The sequence below is a fragment of the Antennarius striatus genome, chromosome 15 (assembly GCF_040054535.1).
Source record: "Antennarius striatus isolate MH-2024 chromosome 15, ASM4005453v1, whole genome shotgun sequence".
Lineage (NCBI taxonomy): Eukaryota > Metazoa > Chordata > Actinopteri > Lophiiformes > Antennariidae > Antennarius > Antennarius striatus.
In genome coordinates, this window is record NC_090790.1 from 8,683,279 (window position 1) to 8,702,326 (window position 19,048).

The 19,048-nt window shown below is 43.1% G+C and overlaps 3 protein-coding genes across 5 annotated transcripts; 2 read left to right on the top strand and 1 right to left on the bottom strand.

The window, feature by feature from the left end:
- The first annotated feature begins 3,107 nt into the window (after nucleotides 1–3,107).
- On the top strand, nucleotides 3,108–5,402 carry inip (ints3 and nabp interacting protein). The gene is made up of 4 exons (XM_068334421.1): nucleotides 3,108–3,355; nucleotides 3,782–3,878; nucleotides 4,102–4,189; nucleotides 4,735–5,402. The coding sequence occupies exons 1-4, from the start codon at nucleotides 3,331–3,333 to the stop codon at nucleotides 4,831–4,833; spliced, it is 309 nt and encodes a 102-aa protein (XP_068190522.1). The 5' UTR covers nucleotides 3,108–3,330; the 3' UTR covers nucleotides 4,834–5,402.
- A 150-nt stretch (nucleotides 5,403–5,552) lies between these two features.
- Nucleotides 5,553–10,245, bottom strand: LOC137608225 (uncharacterized). 3 transcript variants are annotated; one of them, XM_068334418.1, is made up of 6 exons: nucleotides 10,108–10,245; nucleotides 9,173–9,469; nucleotides 8,066–8,549; nucleotides 7,779–7,952; nucleotides 6,769–6,963; nucleotides 5,553–6,607 (listed from the first exon to the last, which is right to left on the bottom strand). In XM_068334418.1, the coding sequence occupies exons 2-6, from the start codon at nucleotides 9,458–9,460 to the stop codon at nucleotides 6,300–6,302; spliced, it is 1,449 nt and encodes a 482-aa protein (XP_068190519.1). In that variant the 5' UTR covers nucleotides 9,461–9,469; nucleotides 10,108–10,245; the 3' UTR covers nucleotides 5,553–6,299. The 3 variants fall into 3 exon arrangements, with proteins under 3 accessions (XP_068190519.1, XP_068190520.1, XP_068190521.1); XM_068334419.1 differs by having other exon boundaries at nucleotides 10,033–10,226; XM_068334420.1 differs by having other exon boundaries at nucleotides 6,471–6,607; nucleotides 6,696–6,963.
- A 1,439-nt stretch (nucleotides 10,246–11,684) lies between these two features.
- On the top strand, nucleotides 11,685–18,950 carry LOC137608049 (sorting nexin-18-like). Its single transcript, XM_068334061.1, has 4 exons — nucleotides 11,685–12,915; nucleotides 13,231–13,524; nucleotides 14,517–14,899; nucleotides 18,545–18,950. Exons 1-4 carry the CDS (start codon nucleotides 12,152–12,154, stop codon nucleotides 18,769–18,771), a joined length of 1,668 nt encoding a protein of 555 aa, XP_068190162.1. The 5' UTR covers nucleotides 11,685–12,151; the 3' UTR covers nucleotides 18,772–18,950.
- Nucleotides 18,951–19,048: the final 98 nt, after the last annotated feature.

The window sequence follows — 19,048 nt, forward strand, 5'->3', positions numbered from 1 at the left end:
AGCTTGCAGCGCCACACTGAACATAAAAAACTCCACGGTAGTGCTGTACTATGTTAGAGAAGACCATATGAATGCACAAATGAAGGTACAAAAATCCACCTGCACAACACTTTACCAATGAACTGCTGTATTTTAATTACATGGTGAAAAGCAAGTAATTTTCAACTTAAATTAGCTATATCATTCAGTTACGAAAGCCCAGATAAACGTTCGTGCTCAAACATGTTGGTCAATCTTCTTTTCCCTTCGGCCTTTGCCTTCAGGGGTCGCCACAGCGAATCAGTTGCCTCCATCTAACCCTGTCTTCTACATCCTCTTCTCTCACAACTTTCATGTCCTCTTTCACTACATCCATAAACCTCCTCTTTGGTCTTCCTCTAGGCCTCAGTTCAAACCTCAGCATCCTTCTACCAATATATTCACTATCTCTCCTCTGGACATGTCCAAACCATCTCAATCTGGTCTCTCTGACTTTATCTCCAAAACCTCTAACATGTGCTGTCCCTCTGATGTACTCATTCCTGATCCTATCCATCCTGGTCACTCCCAGAGAGAACCTCAACATCTTCATCTCTGCTACCTCCAGCTCTGTCTCCTGTCTTTTCCGCAGTGACACTGTCTCTAGACCAGTGGTTCTTAACGTGGGTTCGATCGAACCCTAGGGGTTCGGCGAGTCGGTCTCAGGGGTTTGGCGGAGACGGAGGTCAAGACAAAACACCCGACACATCGTGTTGGGTGTTTTTCCCGAACATACACTAATCACTGTGTACGTTTGACACATCGTGTCAATTCATGATGACATGGCCCCCTTAGCATTCATGGCTGCAGGTAATCACGTGACGCTACATCGATTACCCTACCTGTGCTACAGGGGAGTCTGCATACTCAGTAGTCGTAGTAGTAGTAATATGTCTGTCATGATGGTCCGTCATCCGATTGATTTCTTAATATCTTAATTCATAGTAACTATGTTGAGCAAAAAAAGAAAGTGGTCGAATGAATATGTGCAACGTGGATTTACATGTACAGTACTGTATAACGGAACGTGATGGGAGTCAGCGTTCTGCATGATATGCAATGTCAAGTTGAGCAACTCTAGTCTCGCACTGGCAAAAATAAAGGAACACTTCCTTAAGCTGCATGGAAGACAACAGAAACAGACTTTGCTGTGAAGATGACATAAAAGTAGCACTTGCCAAGGTGAAGCCATGCGTATTTGAACTGGTCTCTCAATAACAACAGCAGAAGTCACACTGATTTGCAGGTAGGTCATTTCATTTGAGTTCATGCACTGTTTTGGTTTAGTTCTTTGAAAAAGGTGTCATTAATGCACAATTCATTAAATACACCAGTAAAACATAAACAGTATTTTTTGCACTTAAAAGCCTTTAATTTTCTCAATTTCTTATAATCCAATGTGCCTTATAAATGAAAAAAAGTTTTAAAATAGACCATTCATTGAAGATGAGTTCTCAGATGCGTTTTATAATCCAGTACACTTTATAATCCAGTGGGCCTTATAGTGCGGAAAATACTGTACTTATGTCTTAAATTTGAAAAAAAAATTTTTTTAAATTAACTAAAGAAGGGTTCGGTGAGTGAGCATATGAAACCAGCAGGGTTCGGCACCTCCAACAAGGTTAAGAACCACTGTCTCTAGACCAAACAACATCGCTGGTCTCACCACAGTTTTGTACACCTTTCTTGTCATTCTATCTGAAACTCTTCTATCACACATCATACCTGACACTTTTCTCCATCATGCCTGTACGTTCTGTCCTGCCTGGAAGTTCCCTGCCTGTACTTTCGGCCCTGCCTGGAAGTTCGGTCCTGCCTGGAAGTTCGGTCCTGCCTGGAAGTTCCTTGCCTGTACGTTCGGTCCTGCCTGGAAGTTCGGTCCTGCCTAGAAGTTCCCTGCCTGTACGTTCGGTCCTGCCTGGAAGTTCGGTCCTGCCTGGAAGTTCGGTCCTGCCTGGAAGTTCCCTGCCTGTACGTTCGGTCCTGCCTGGAAGTTCGGTCCTGCCTGGAAGTTCAGTCCTGCCTGGAAGTTCCCTGCCTGTACGTTCGGTCCTGCCTGGAAGTTCCCTGCCTGTACGTTCGGTCCTGCCTGGAAGTTCGGTCCTGCCTGGAAGTTCCCTGCCTGTACGTTCAGTCCTACCTGGAAGTTCGGTCCTGCCTAGAAGTTCCCTGACTGGAAGTTCGGTCCTGCCTGGAAGTTCCCTGCCTGTACGTTCGGTCCTGACTGGAAGTTCGGTCCTGCCTGGAAGTTCCCTGCCTGTACGTTCGGTCCTACCTGGAAGTTCGGTCCTGCCTAGAAGTTCCCTGCCTGTACGTTCGGTCCTGCCTGGAAGTTCCCTGCCTGTACGTTCAGTCCTGCCTGGAAGTTCCCTGCCTGTACGTTCCATCCCGCCTGTATTGGTCAATAAAAGTCGTAAGTTGACAAGGAAAAATACGTGTATCACCCAAGTAGAAATGAACTAATTTGTGCGAACAAATAAATGTTGTACTTTATTAGAGTATTTGATGTATTTGATTTCACTTTAATCACTTTTATAACTTTTAACATTCACCATGACGCTTTGATCTTGACTTCCTACTCATTTACAAAACACAACAAGCACCAATCCAGTCAGAGACTGCAACATCCTGGGACACCCCTGAATTCAAAATTCTACCCTGACCTACTTGCATAGATCAAAGTCAAAGTCAGCTTTATTGTCAAATGTACCATATATGCACGACATACGGCACAGATTAAATTGCAGTCTTCTCTGACCCACGTTAAACAGGTAGTACAACAGGCAGTACAACACAGGCAGGACAACACAGGCAGGGCAATACAGGCAGGACAACACAGGCAGGGCAACACAGGCAGTACAACACAGGCAGTACATCCGACAGTACAGCACAAAGTATTAGATTTGATCAGAGATCAAAGCTAATGTAATGACTCCAAAATAGTACTCTTTCAAATAAATATTGATTTATTCCGTTATTTATTCGGGTATTTTTAAAAAATCTTTGGTGACGTCTGTGCCGCTCTGCTCGTTCTTGTTTCGCCGACAGAGTGACACCTCTGTCGTGACTTCCATCGCCGGTAGAAGGGCTCGTGAGGCTAATGGTGACTGATCTTAGTTCAGTTCCGGGTTGAACCTTCAGTCGCTGTTGCGGTGGAGAGCACCGACAGGCCCCTCAGTTAGTCACCCCGGGTCGAAGCTACACCTCTGGTCGCGGAGGACTCCAGTCGCCAGTTCAACGTTAGCTGTGCGGTTGGAAACAAATTACAAATTTTAGACGCCGTTCATATGTTTCTGTCGTCTTTCCACCAGCATGGCTGCTAATCCTCCGGGACAAGGTAAGGGTGGTGTTTGGGGACAGATACCGGCTTCTGAGTCTTTCCCTTCTGGTCGTCCAGACTCCAGGGGCGTAGCTGTTACTCCTGGACCCCTGAGGGCCACGACAGTGTAGTCAATGCTAACAGGCTAATGTAGCTTCTGTGGCTCCTCTGGTAAGAGTTTAAACCAAACTCTTTTGCTTTATAATAATGTAAATTCTACTCTGTAAAAGATTTTTTAATTCAAATATTGAGTTTTATGTCATATTTTCCCATGTAATGAAATGCTTTTCCTGTAATTCAACAATAAAATAATTGCTGACATCATTATTTTTACTTGAGAATTGTTCCCTACATTTTTTTTTTAAACTTTTTTTTTTCTTCTGGATAACATGCTCACCACTGCTAATCTTTTCTTCTTGTCTTCTCTTTTCTTCTTTCATCCAGCCGTCCCAAACAAGGCCCGGGTGGCGATCCTGGCTGAGCTGGAGAAGGAGAGGAGAAGGCTCCTGCAGAATCACTCCATAAACACACCTGGAGCCAGGTCGGGATAACAGATTTCCCCTATCTAATGATATATTTTTTAAACCTTTCTAATGCGATTTAGTTGTTGCTAACAGCTGATGAATACTATATTTTACCTGTGTGCATAAAATTCAATGGGGGTTGAATCATTTAGCCTCAAACCGTGTATCCCCAGAGGTGGTCATCAGTAAAACTCCTTCTTTCTATTTCCTCCTTTCCCCCTTTACCCTTCTGTTCTTCAGTATCTCGCTGTCCAGACCAAACATGAAGGAGTTCAGAGACAACGCAGAACAACAACACATCGCCGCCCAGCAGAAAGCTGCCCTGCAGGTGAGTCACACAGGAACACAAAATACTAAATAAATTGCCATTAATGCAGTTGTACTACATTTAATAATGAAAAAAAAATCCTCAATCTAAAGGATTATTTCTAACTTTGCTTTATTTTGATTATTATATGACCTCATTTAAACCAAAATGGTGATGTTGTTACATTTTCAAGTCAGGTTTCCATTCAGGGCTGTTCATTTGTTTGGCATATCTACACCTACACTGAGTGCCTATTGGATAGTAGTTCTTCAACATGAAAACATGTTATTAGTTCTTCAACCTCTTATCCAGAACTGGGTTGCGGAGGCATGGATGGACATACTTCCCTCTCTGACACCTTTTCTAGCTCTTTTGGGGGGATCCTGAGGCGTTTCTAGGTCACCTGAGAGACATAGTCCCTCCAGAGTGTCCTAGGTCTTCCCTGAGGCCTCCTTATCAAGTAGAATTAAAACCTAAACTTTTTAAGACCAAACTAAAAAAGGATTATTGATTGTTCTTCAGAAAAATCATCATTCAACTCTGATGAAGTGTGTCTCTTCTTTCAGCATGCACATGCACACTCATCAGGATTCTTCATCACTCAGGACTCCTCGTTCGGGAACCTCATCCTCCCCGTTCTTCCACGCTTGGAGCCTGATTCTTGACCTCTCCACTTCATCCATGACACAGAGCTCTGAAACAAAATCCCTGTTTCATGTTTGATTGATGAACATTTGTGTGTTATGTTGTATAATCCCAGAGGGAATCTTTCATTTTGTTCATGTTAGTGAGCTGACCGACAACTTTAGGAACTCGCAGATCAATTTGGAATCAGATCCCAGATACCTGTGACACAACTTGTCAGGTCATGCAGGGACTGAAAACATTCATAACAGAAATGCTATAATTTTGCTTCTGGTTTTCACAGAAAGCATCATATGGCATTATGTTTAACGCACATTGACTCCAGTTTTTCACATTTGTAATGTATTTGTATCCATATTTATGTGATGAGGTTGTTGCTATCGGTTGCTTTCTTGTAAATTGGGAAAAGGGGAGAACGGCTATATTCACTTCATTGATTCAGAATGTTTCTCATCTGTTTTGAGAGCCTCATTATAAGACAGACTTAATCCTATTCTCTAACTACACACTCTGTGCCAAACCAAGAGGGGGATGTTTTTCCCTCTTTGTTATGTGATAACGCTCACTTTTTTCAATGATTTATTTTGAAATTGTTTGTCAGGCGAATAAATTGTGATAAATGAAGTCATTTTTGATCCAGTCAATCTTGAGTCCTCCAGAAGCTCCTTATTAATAAGACTAATCACTGGAACACTGTAGCTAATAGTCACATAGAGTCTTGCATGTTTTTACTTCAAAGTTGGACCTTTATTCTGATGGATTCTGAGCTGCCATATCTGTGACATCAAGTGCTGGACAAAAGTTTTAGGGATGGTCACGAAAAAGAACAAGAACTTAATTCTTTCAATATTCACAATATTGCACAAATGTTTCACAAGCATACAAGGATAAATTCACCAGAGAGAAATAATTAATTCCACATTCACAGCAGCAACTATGTGACCAGAATGGAATGCAGCCACGCGATCATCAGAACATCAGACTGAAAAAATTTGTACATAAAGAAATGTGATGATAAAGACTCAAAGACGGCTGAATACGAGAATCCACTAATCCACTGGTGACCTCTTTACAGTGGTGTGAAAGGCCACCTTGATTTCTTAATTTCTTCACATGCTTGTCACACTTAAATGTTTCAGATCACATTTAAATATTAGTCAAGGACAACACAAGTAAACACAAAATGTATTTTTTAATGAAGGATGGCCCGACCAGCTAATAGCTTTTTTAAAAAAGGGCCGTGAAGGTTTGGATTTTTATTTTTATCTCCCTTGACAACAAAAACCTTAAAAACTGTATTTTGTGTTCACTGACTAATATTTGACTAATATTTAAAATTGTTTGATGATCTGAAACAGGTAAGTTTGACAAACATGCAAAAAATCAAAACATCAGGAAGGAGGCAAACACTTTTTCACAGCACTGTATGTCTGCGTTACATTTTCTTTCCACGTGCACAGAAAGTGTGCACCAGGCCTCTGACCCGTCATTTTGACACAATGGGAAGCAGTTCACCTTTTGCCTTCATCATTTTAATCTTAGCCTTAATGTTGTCGTCCATCACTTGTCGACAGCGGTGGGCATAATGCGCCAGCGTCTCCTCCCTCTCGTTCCAAGGTGCCAGAGTGCGAAACACCTCCGGAGCAGCCAGGCTGAGCTCCGCTATGGCTGCCGTACGGGAGATGGTGTTGCGATCCACGCCGACCCGGTCAAAGGCTACCTTCATAGAAACGCTGCGGCGAAACTCCTTCAGGGCCGCTACGTAGCGCGCTATCACACCTACAATGTTTTTCACTAGAGGGGACACAAACAGGGACCGTGACAGAAACAACAGAAAACAGAAAACACAATGATTGCAATATTTAGTAAAAAAAAACCATACATTCTGCTCTTCTAGCTCAGTGAGACTGATATCAGTCGTGGTGTGGTGCATCTTCCTAGTGTCATGTCCTTACTCCTGACCCGGGTGTTTTCTCCATCTCTGCTCCTCTTGCTCTTTGGAGGCTGCTGGTGCTCCACAGGTTGAAGCTCCACCTCCTCAAACGAGTCAAACATTGTTGGTGGGGAATCAAACCCTGCCATGTCGTCAGGTGACGCCACATGTGAACTTCCTGGTTCCATCTGATTAGAGAAACGATGCAACCTCTTCTCTAGAATGAGAAAGAGACTAAAGATGACTCAGGTTTCAAAGTTTTATGCAAATGTTTGACTAGCATTTAGATCACTGACTTATCTGAGACTTTCACTGAGACTATCGTGATCCATGATGACCTTTTTTGAACATCTGTCACAAAGATTACATGATCTTCTCTGTGTGTTAGCAGATTTACACAAAAACTACATGCAAGAGCTGCACTAAGCTTACAAAACTGTTGGGCTTGTGCAAAGGAAGAACCCTTTTGAAGTCGATCACATAAAAGGAGAGCATTCAGGATTTTGATAATTACAGTTATACTATCACACAGATTTAATAGATCCATGATTTTTCCTTAACTGTGAGAAACTTTAAAAAGCTAGACAGATTTGTATGAAACTTATTTCCAAAATCGGCATCAGGAATGGGAGCAGGGGACAAAATATTGTGAAGAATCTGTCCACAAAAAGAATAAAAGCTGACTCTTCTCTTTTCTGTGTGATAGAAGTTACGAATAGATCCGAGTTGTAGGCGTGTGTTTGCAAGGGAAACTAATCTTTAGGTTCTTGTCCCATGTGATTCATTTAAGTACCCATGTTATTTTTGTGGGCTCTGAATACTTTTGCTGCACATTTTTATTTTACTACTTGCTTATGTATTTATACTAAGCAATTTAGCATAAAAGATGTAAGGAAATTCAATTTTATTCTATTTGAAGTGACAGCAGCCTGCCAACCAGCTATCGTTTCAAGATCACTGCAAGTTGTATTTAGCATTTTAAAAATGTTAGACTTCATTTGTCAATAGATTGACTTTCAAAGCAGACTGTACCCGGCTGCAGCTTGTCCTGCAGGAAGTCACAGATGAGTTCAGCTTTTTTTGTAATTTCATGTTCCAACAGCTCTTTGTCCTGCTTCAGACTGGAGATGATCTCTGCCATCTGCTGGTTGTGGTTCCGCTCTGCGCAGAGTAATGCTTGTAGCCTCTCCAGCTCGCTCTGAGCCCCTGCAAGTTCCCAAATAAGACAGCAAGTTTTATTTGATGGGACAAAACACAATTATTCAAAACAAATCATGCTGTCTCTTCAGATTTCAGCAAGCATCACAGCTAAACTGTACCTGCAGGCCTCTCTATAGTCTCTGGGGCAGAGCTGCACCTCTCACACTGTTCTGTGGTCCCTGTCATGCAGCTGCCTCCTCCAAGCAACTCCATCTCTGGGTCTACTAGTCCCTCACACCGCAGATCCTGTTCATGCTGTGACTGAGGGCTGTGCGTTAGGGTCTTGTTGGTGAACAGCGCATGTGCAACGTCAGAGTGTGTGCTCAATGCCGGACCAGCCTGCGATACAATGACATCGTCTGTTGCTGTCTTAAAAGAAGGGTCGTTGTCTTCTGCTGAAGGTGTTTCCAGCTTGACCTTCTTCACGGCAAATGCTCCTACTGCTGCCCCACCCCTTTTCCTGGATAGGCGGGGCTCATAGTTGCAATCTTCATCCGTAGCTGATGAATCACATCGAGCGATGTCAAACAGACGACTGCTAAACTCCTCTCCCTCTGATGCAACTTCACTACAAGTCAGGTCACCTGATGTCCTCACAGTCTCCTAGAAGAAAAGAAAACAGCTGCTTTATGGCCAAATTTTACTATTCTTTAGTTAAATGTGTCCCTTATAGTGTATCAGACTGTGAGAATGAAATACTAAATCATTAGATCATCTCTTCAAAGTCTGCAGTTCCAATAACTCATAGAGATACTGTTACTATTAAAGACATAGTTCAGAAAACAGCAATTTTAGCACTTTTTTAAACATCAAATTTACATCACTATTTCTCCAAACATATAACCATTTTTTACATTTAAATAATAAATAGATTAACTGCTAAAAGAAACTGGAATCAGAGTATTAAATGCACACCATGTTGGTCTTGCAATTTATCATCTTCTGAGGGTTCATCAAAACCCAGACAAGAAAAGGAGCAATCGTTTAACTTCAGACAGTCACCCAAATTCTCTTTTAGGTTTCGGAATCCAAATTCTTTGTAAAAATGTAATATTTCTTGCTACAATTGTAAAAGCGACATCATCTTGAAACAAATGTAAAACATTTTATTCTTGAACAGAGTTACATATAGTTTCCATATTTCCCTGATGGAACCTCCTGAAGGGTCCAACTCTACTCTCTACTCATATATTGCACATATAAATACATCAAAAACTCTTCTCTACCTTATTAGATGGATGCCCACCAGCACATCTCTCCTGGCTCTGACTGACAGTGGTTAGGCCCCTGCAGCTGTCACCGTGGTCCCTGAGGGGCCAGTGGTAGGCATGTCCAGCCCCACAACTCCACACAGCCACAGGGATGCTCCTGGGTTCCGGTGTCAGCACCGGATCACAGAAACCACGGGTCAGGTGATGCAGGCTGGGGATCAGGCTGCAGATGGTGCCGTGGCTGTGAGCCCAGCGAACCAGTTTACTCAGACTGTCAGAGGTGGTGTGGACCGGGCTGGACATGATGGAATCCTGAAGAAGAGAGATGAGAGGTTTCAAATCTGGTGTTGAACTCAGTGTAAACCCAGCTTAGGTTCCCTTTACTGAGAGTTTACTACAAAAAAAAAACACTGCAAAGCTCAGATCTGCAAGAATAATTCAAACATTTTCATCAGATTTTACCAGTATATAGGTAATAGTTACCTTATATAACGTAAAAACTCGTTTGATCGTCTTGTCTATGAACTGTCTAACAAAGATGAGGTCAAAACTAAACTAATCGAGGACAACTTTTGTATTTATAAGAGCTACAGAGCAACAAACTAGTAAAACTACAACAATCCTCTGACCACTCACTACAAAGTTATGACGTGACGAGGCTGACATTTACACGTCTTATTTTGTTTAACCAAAATCTGCAACACATCTAAAAAATGGATTAATCGTACTATCACGTATGACATAGAGAAAGCATCAAATAGTATCAGATAAACAGCTCTCCATCTCATCACGATCATTAGCATGACGACGGTGTAACACGTACGTCCCGGTTCACCAGGAACACACAGAAACAGAACGGTTTGTCTCATGTTTACCGTCTTATTTACGAAACACCGTTTTTAGTCCAGGCTCGCTTCATTTAATCACATCGTCCACATTTATTACTTCACCGTTTGTGCGCCACCTCACAAAGATGCGTCCATCTTGCTTGTCAGGTAAATTAGCTTTGCTTAGTTATAACTGGCATCGTAACAAATAAGAGACTACAGTATTTGTTTGTTAAAATAAACGCATTCGTTGTCTGGAAGGTTCAGCGTCACCAAAATGAACTGTGAAAATCTCATTACTGCCACCGTCAGGACAGGAGGAGGAACTGCTGCCTCCCTCCACATAGTGTGACAGTGACCCCTGGCGGTGGAAAGTTATTTATATTATATCCCCACCTATATACAGTATTTGAATAAGCTCACTTGAAAAAGTATCACGCTGTCACCAGAAAACGGCAACGAATTCTGAGTGAAATTAGCTGGCTAGCACAACAGAACAGTCTGTTTCACTCAGAATTCGTTGTCGTTTTCTGTATCGTTTCTGTTGTTTGGACTTTCTGCTCAAAAATATGAAAACTGTTGGAACAGTTATGACTCTCTAAAATTATGTTAACTGGGAAGTCCATGTATAGTTATTTCTTCTCCTTACATAGCAGATGCCTTATGCATATTTTTCATATGATTCCTTCTGGCAGATACGCCGTGATTGGTTGGGTGCTTGATTGACAGGTGGAGGGTGGAGTTGGTGTCAGCGTGACAGTGTGAGACTTTCAAGTGAGCTTATTCAAATATATAGATGGGGATTATATTATATTATATTATATTATATTATATTATATTATATTATATTATATGATATTATTCATCTACTTGAGGGGAGATGATCACAATCACCTCTTCTTTCTGTAAAGCAGCTATGAGACAGCTACTGAATGAACTCTTCTATAAAGTGATGGCAGCATGCAGTGTGTGGCTGACATAGTCAATGACTTTTCTCTCTGCAGTCACTGAGTCCAGTTCAATGCAAATCACAGTCAGCATGTCTCATCAGGTTGTCCAGACTTTGGGTGTCCCTCCTTCTGGTAATGATTAGAAAAAGAAACTGGCAAACACAGCCTTATAAAACATTTGCAGGGATGAAAGGTCAGCTTGATAAAACATCTGCATGGGTCAAAAGCCACCACATCCCCAGGAAGTATTGGACCAGCCTAATTAATTATCCGATTTCTGATTAAAATAATAATAATGATCATCATCATCTCGTCATGATCATCATAAGTGTTTACAATCCTTAACAAGAACCAATGCTGTCACAGACTGCAACATACATCGACGCCCCTGAATTCATAATTGTACCCTGACCTACTTGCATAGGTCAAACATCAAGGTCAAGGTCATCATCTCATTGTCATCCCCTTTGCTGCCTGAGTAATGTGCTTTTTGTTTCATCTTTCTATCTGCGACGGTTGTGGGTGGACATACGAACGCAGACAATCACAATACATCACCGCTTTAAAGCGGGACGTAGAAATAACAGGACGGTACTTTATGCGCTGGGGGCCCCATGGAGCGTCATGAAGGAGCCTGTGGGTTTTTTCCACGCGTGACTCCAGAGGCTTGCCCGGACTCATCGTGGCTCCACCCTCCGCCCGTCAGAGGCTCTAACTACGTGTTAAGACTGGAGCCTCGAACTCCGGAGCATCTCGGGGAGTGGAGGTGGAAGAAACGGCTTTACCCCGTCTGCGATCTGCAGCCGAACATCCGTCTGAGCTTCATCAACTTTAAACGCCCTCCCTCACAGAGATCGCCTCTTCAAACATGTTTTCCTCCCTCACTTGCATTAAGTTCTGCATGGAAACCGATGTTATTTGAACCCGCGGAGCGGAGCGCACAGAGGAGGAGGTGGGTGTCGGATGCGAGGCTGGGTTTTCGTGTTCTTGTTCTATTCGAGCTTGTTTGGGTTCTGACAAGCGGGATATTTTGTCCCCCTGCTGTGCGATCAGAACCCTTTTCAAGGGGTCCAAGGAGGTCAAAGGGTCCAAGGAGGTTTCAAGGGAATATCAAAAGAGGAAGAGGAAGAAAAGTTTTTTTTTGTTGTTGTGGCAACTCTGTAGTGACACAGAGACATAAAGAAAGAAAGAAACTCCAGTGATAGAGATATAAAGTCATGGCGTTGACGGCCAGAGTGCTGTACGACTTCCGCTCTGAAAACCCAGGAGAGATCTCCATAGCAGAGAACGAGCTGGTGACTCTGTTCAGTGAGGAGGAGCTGGATGGCTGGCTGGAGGGGGAGAACAGCAGGGGGGAGGCTGGCCTCTTCCCTGCCTCCTATGTGGAGATCATCAAGGACCACATCACCTCCAGTACCAACAACAATGGATTTTCTTTAGCCAAAAACAAAGCCCACACACCCAGCAACACCTCCTTCACCTCTTCGGGCTCCCATTCTCCACGAGGAGTTGGCGCTGGCAGCGGCGGAGGAAGCTTCCACACCAGTCAGGGCAGTGATGATGATTGGGATGATGAATGGGATGACAGCTCTCCTGTGACCAATGTGCCCCAGGGTTTAAGCAATGTCCCCCCACTCTACCCGGTGACTTCCTCCCTGCCGGCGCGGCGTGAGAGCGGCCAGCAGCATCATCAGCAGCAGGCCAAGAGTTCAGCAACAGTGGGGAGGAACCTCAACAGGTTCTCCACCTTTGTCAAATCTGGAGGGGAAGCCTTCCTACTTGGGGAGGCCTCTGCTTTTGTGAAAGATGGGGACAGGATCTGTGTGGTGATGGGGAAGCACGGGCCGGAGTGGCAGCAGGACCCATATCCCTTCACCTGCACCATCGATGACCCCACGAAGCAAACCAAGTTCAAAGGCATGAAGAGCTACATGTCCTACGGCCTGACTCCCACGCACACCAACGTACAAGTCAATCGCAGGTACACCTCCTTCATCACTCGGTTTCTTCGATTCCTCCCCTCAGTGGGTTTTCTAAACTGGCATCTTTACCAGACAACCCAGCCCCCGCTTTCTTACAATATCCTGTAGCAACAATTGTTCTTGCAAAATGGCAAAAATAGTCCTCTGGAATCTCCCTTTTCCTTTCGGAGATTCCTGTTGCACTTGTTACATGCAGTCTATGTCAGTAGATTTATCATTTCCAACTTGTTTCATCTCCATCCCTTCTGTTTCTAATTGCTTCTCGTCTCACATTCCTTCATTTCCCTCAACCCTGTTTCACCTTCCCTTTGCAGGTATAAACACTTTGACTGGCTGTACGCTCGGCTTGTGGAGCGTTTCCCTGTCATCTCAGTGCCCCACCTGCCGGAGAAGCAGGCCACCGGCCGCTTCGAGGAGGACTTCATCTCCAAGCGTAGGAAGGGATTGATCTGGTGGATGAACCACATGACGACCCACCCCGTGCTGGCACGTTGTGATGTTTTTCAGCATTTCTTGACGTGTGGGGTAGATGAAAAGGCCTGGAAACAAGGCAAGAGGAAGGCAGAGAGGGACGAGCTGGTTGGGGCCAATTTCTTCCTGACAATCAGGTAGGAGGAGGTTGGAAAGTTTTAGGTTTGAATTGTGGAGTCGTGAAATACATATTTAGGATATTTCTAGGGCATTTCTAGGACATTTTCAAACAGACATGCAAATCCCCTGTAGAGGAGGCATCTGATAACATGAGTAGGAATGATGCTCCCACACAGATCAGGTTTATCTTGTCCAATCCTCACCTTCATAACTTCAAAATCCACCAAGAACACTTTATGCAATCGTTTATCTGTAGTTGTTTAGTCTGTAACAACTATTTTTCAATTGCTCAAATTTTTAGGGGAAAAGCCATTGGAGTCGGTTTACCTTTTATCAGTGCTTTCTAATTTTTTTTATTAAAGTGGTTTATTATCAGTTTATATATTGCTGCAGTCTCGCCTCTCTCAGACTGGACGTAATGACAGCGAACACGTCATTGTACATATGACTCAAGTCCGCCAAGTCCAGAGTGCACTAATTTGGTTTTACTGTGCTTATCATTATGTGCTCATACTACATATGTAACCTATTATTAAATATGTCAAGTCCCAGACCGTCTCATGATTTTAAAATGCATTCTGGGAAACTTAAGCAACTACTAGCTAAAGTTAAAGTACATGGAAGTACAAGGAAGAGACATCAAAAGGGTAAATATTAGGAATGATATTTGGGCCTGTTAATCTGAGGATCTTATATTATTGATCATAACATGGCAAAAAAGGTGCAAATCAAGTTCGTGGTGTTGAGTTCTATCACTGATTCGTGCAAGGTGTTGTGATTTCATTCACCCACTTTATAACAGTATAAAATAAGACAGAACTTATTTGCCCTTCAACAAGACACTGTTATCATTTTCCAGATAAGAAATGTCTGAGATAAGAAATATATGGGTTACTTTTCCATCAAGTGTTTGTGAATAGCGCTGACGTAATGCTTGAATCAAGACAAATACGTGTTAACAATAAAGTCACAAATGCTTAAATGACTCTTTCTCCATTCTTTTACGTAGCACGCCTGCAGTCCCACTGGACCTCCAGGAAGTGGAAAGCAAGATCGAAGGCTTCAAAACCTTCACCAAGCGGATGGATGAGTACAGCGTGGTGGTGAACACAACCATCAACGAGTTTGCCCGCAAACAGGTGACGGGTTTCAAGAAGGAGTACCAGAAAGTGGGTCAGGCCTTCAAACTCTTGGCGCAGGCTTTCGAATTGGACCAGCAGACCTACTCGGTTGGCCTGAACAAAGCCATCACCAACTCTGGTGAGGCCTACGAGGCCATAGGAGAGTATTTTGCTGAGCAGCCACGCCAAGACCTAGATCCAATTTCTGACCTGCTGGACCTGTACAGAGGACACCTGGCCAATTTTCCTGACATCGTCCATGTACAGAAAGGTAGGAAAGAGTGTGTGTGTGTGTGTGTGTGTGTGTGTTAATGCATGAGAATGTTTAAGTCTTTAAGTTGCTTTCTTTGTGGATTGTAAATGTCAAACATGACATCCAGTGGTATAGAAAACCGTGATACAAGTAGCAACAAAATTACCGCACACCTTTTATTTCCTAACAAGAAATGACCCAATGTAGGATCTAACATACTTCTCACAGGAGGGTTAGAGGTCAGGGGTTAGCTTGACGTGGAGCTGGTAGGGAGTCAGGACTCTCACTCATGGAGGCCTCTGCAGGGTTGAGAAAGAGGAATTTATAATACAAGGTCTTTTTCTCTGCGTTTTCATTCTGGCAGGCCACATAATCTCCCCTGACACAAACAGGTTATTCATTTTTGTTTGCATTAGAAAATAATTCTGTTTCCAAAGGCCATTGAATGTGCAGCCTCCCTGTCTATTCCACAAAAAAAAAAAAAAGGCAAACAATGCAGCGAGACCCAGATTCTAACTGTTTGAACATCTGTTTTCAGTTACTCAAATGCTGTGTCAATCCGGGTTGAAAACTGAAACCCACGGCTGGTCCATTGTAACTCTCTTGGTTACTGCCAGAGCCTGCATTTGCTCCCTGGAAAACACAAATACAGACGTGTACAAAAGACTCACAGAAGAGTTAGCTTGTAAGTTCCATACAGGTTGGGAGGAGGGAGTTACTCCTGGCACACAAATTCCTGACGTTTGCCAAAACCTAGAGGCACTGTTTCTATAGTCCGCTGAGCTCTGTTCTCCTGATACAATCACAGTGCTTAACCATGGAAACACAGTCTGAATCCCAATAGGCTCTGAGACTGACAGGGTTTCAACTCCTTTCTGATTGACAAATAACACGTTGTTTCATGTCCCTGAAAAGCCTCTCATCTCACACCCTTTCCTCTGCGGCACTGGAAAACACTCCTCCTGTGATTTGAGTTTTGAGTGAGAAGATGAAATTAAATTTACTTAACCTAATGTCTCAAATAAACAAAACGTCTCTCTATGTAGCAGTATCCCATTTAAAATGGGACAGCATGCAAAAGTGGGAAAACCAGGTAGGGGAAACTTGACAAACCCAAACTATTTAACCTTATCCTAACTCTCCAAACTAAATATGTGAGATTACTCTACAACATTTTTCTGCTGCTTGCAAGATGGTTTTGTTGCAAGCAAATTTATGAATTCTACAAAGAGGGTCGTTGTCTCAAAAACTCATGAAACGTATCCAGTGTGAGTGAGATCATCAGTCTCAGTGGTTCTGAGATAAAAGCAGGGACTATAATGCATCACAGCTGCCAGAGGAAGCCGTGTTTTATCTGATGAGTGAAGCCCACTCCACTATCTCCACTATCCAAGGCCTACACTGCTGTCGCATCAAAATGAAATGATGACCAGTTTAGTGAATAATCCCCATAGACAAGACGCTGATGAGATGAGTTCACACTAGTGCAAATATTTGAGAAATCCGCACGCCTCTTTTTTTTTCTAAATAATTGGATTCCTTTCACTTGGCACACAATGAAAACCTGATGTCAAAGGCTTCACTCTAGATTCCACAAATATCTATCTGTTACAGCACTGAACTCCAGTAACAAGAAGTTACCAAACTACAGACACATGTTGGTGCTGCAGCATAGACAAACCAGAAAAATGTCTCCAGGTTTCTAAGGTGGACGGCTCTGATGACCTATATATCCCTGGACAACATGGTCTGACTCAGCTGGTTCTGTCTGTCAGGTCCAGAGGCTACATCTGATTTGAATGAGAAGAGATTCCTGGGCCTCCTCTCCTGTGTTGTCCTGGGACTGCAGGAATGTAAAATGGAGCAGTCTCAGGATTAGCTCCCCCTCCTCCTCTTTTCTCCTTTCTCCTCCCTCTTTCCTTCTCACTCACTTGGTATAAAGGAGGAGGAGGAAGATTGAAGAAGAAGACGAAAAAGAAGAAGAGAGAGAGGAATGTGAGAGAAGGAGCAGAAAGTCACAGAGATGTTCAAGTTTCTCACCAGCCAACAGCATGAGAGGTCACATTACAGCTCTGTCGTCACATCGACAGTCTGGGAAACAAAGTTCAGATTCATTTAATCGTTTTCATGATGGTATGACTTTCAATGTCTGTGTGAGATGAAGGAAGGCAGAGATCGAGTGACGAAGATAACTAGGTCGGGAAGTGTGGCGGCTGCCAGCTAGCTCATCATTTCCTTCACCTGCTGCCATGTTAGAGCCATACTCCATCCATTAGTTTGTGGACCATCCTCCCACACAACGTTAGTCACACTTCACGCTGTGAGTCACACACAATTGGAGTTTGGTACAAGCACACAAGGAAAAAGTGTGCAGTAGCCAGATCCTTTCAGAACTATGAAAAAATGTTGGCTTTGAGAACATGCTGCCACTAAAACAGTGGTTTGTATTAGTTACTCTATAAAATAGAGGTAACACACAAAAGGCTCTGCCAGTGGAAGGAAGTGGGTTCACTTCCTGTCTCCTTAGTGGGCGTGGTCACATCTTTGCCCATTGCTACTACTTATTATCCAACAGTATAAGATGCAGCCACATTTTTTTTTTTTATTACAAAAAGAACATACACAAATTCAAAAACCCATCTGAGTGTAACAGGGTTATACAAAACTATAACATTATAACCTGTACTACTAAACATAACACTGAACACTGGTGAACCAGGACATCAGATATTTGACAAGACATTAACAGGGACAGGTTACAAGGGGATTGGGGCTGTATGTGCGTATGAGAAGGAAGGAGTGACATGCAGTCACAAATATAAGGGGGGGGTGCTGGTTTGACATGCTGGCTATGGATCTCTAAATCTCTGCGTTGCTACACAGATCTAGGAAACGTTTAATGTTCTTGTGAAAAACTGTTTTCATAATTGAAGAGACGTTAAACTTGATAAAATAGTTTATACTTTGTTGACTATAGTGTGAAAGGGGTAGAGTTAGTGATCGGGTTTAGCTAGGTTACTCTTCTAATGTTGATCACCCCTCCCACTTCATTCATGGGTCCATGTTACCTGTCCTCTTGCTAGCATTTTTGGTGTTTGCTGTATGTGTTCCAAATTTGTTTGTGAATTGTTACGTGCCTATGGAAATATTGTTTTGGAGGTACGCAAAGGCCAACAAAAATCAATGATTACAAAGTAAAATAGTTCAGCATGAAATGTAAACATTGGTGTCACCCTATGATTACATTTAAAGCTGAGGTCTAACATTGGTATATTACCAAACGTGGGCCTATATATGTCTATACCACACAACTATAAATTCACGTAACTGTATCTCTCATCTGTACTGGACGCTCATATTTGTTTGGCAAAGTTTTTTATGCTGGATGCCCTTCCTTCTGCAACCCTCTGCATTTATCCAGGCTTGTGACTGGCCTACAGTTAACACTGGTGTGCTCCCCATAGGGCTGCAGATGCCGGTTTCGAATCCAGGGCAGCATACATGTGAAGCATGCACTCTACCACTGAGATACATCCCTGGCTAAGAGAATATAGAGCTAGAGTCTAGTTTCACCTCTGTTCTTGTAGCATAAAGAGTATTCTCAATGTAGTTGTTGCACTGTCAGTCACCAGTCCTCCTTTTGTCTTCATCATCATTATCCAGGTGCTCTTACCAAGGTGAAAGACTGTCCTAAGAAGGAAGGTGAGCTCCACGACCGCTGCAACATCATATCCTGTGCCACGCTGGCTGAGATCCAACACTTCCACCGCACACGCGTAAGAGACTTCCGCTCACAGATGCAGCATCACCTTCGTCACCAGATCAGCTTCTTCCAAAAGATCACTGCCAAGCTGGAGGACGCGCTTCAGAGATATGACGATGTCCAGTAGGAGGAGAAGAAGGAGAAAACGGAGAAGTTGGGACAGTAAAGCCTTAATGAAACGTCAGCTGGATGGGAAAGGGTTTTTCCGCTATTAATGGTGAACATGTTATTGGGGTTTGAGGGAGAAAGATATTTGATGTGGTTAATCCTGGGCGTGGTGCAACTTTTGTTAGAAATAAACCACTCTATTTAAAAATATGGGACACTGGATTGCGGAATGACAACTCCTTGAATCATCTGGATGGCTCTGATGAATGTACCAGTAAACAGAGTTTTGCTGACGC

Bases quoted from the DNA above. Each gene is read 5' to 3' on its own strand.
- inip (XM_068334421.1), top strand. From the start codon at position 3,331: ATGGCTGCTAATCCTCCGGGACAAG. The intron at 3,356-3,781 runs GTAAGGGTGGTG...TCTTTCATCCAG, and splicing joins TGCTAATCCTCCGGGACAAG to CCGTCCCAAACAAGGCCCGG. The intron at 4,190-4,734 runs GTGAGTCACACA...CTCTTCTTTCAG, and splicing joins AGCAGAAAGCTGCCCTGCAG to CATGCACATGCACACTCATC.
- LOC137608225 (XM_068334418.1), bottom strand. From the start codon at position 9,460: ATGTCCAGCCCGGTCCACACCACCTCTGACAGTCTGAGTAAACTGGTT. The intron at 7,953-8,065 runs GTACAGTTTAGC...GGGAACTTGCAG, and splicing joins GACTATAGAGAGGCCTGCAG to GGGCTCAGAGCGAGCTGGAG. The intron at 6,964-7,778 runs GTACAGTCTGCT...TTCTCATTCTAG, and splicing joins GCAGGACAAGCTGCAGCCGG to AGAAGAGGTTGCATCGTTTC.
- LOC137608049 (XM_068334061.1), top strand. From the start codon at position 12,152: ATGGCGTTGACGGCCAGAGTGCTGTACGACTTCCGCTCTGAAAACCCA. The intron at 13,525-14,516 runs GTAGGAGGAGGT...TCTTTTACGTAG, and splicing joins AATTTCTTCCTGACAATCAG to CACGCCTGCAGTCCCACTGG. The intron at 14,900-18,544 runs GTAGGAAAGAGT...ATCATTATCCAG, and splicing joins CATCGTCCATGTACAGAAAG to GTGCTCTTACCAAGGTGAAA.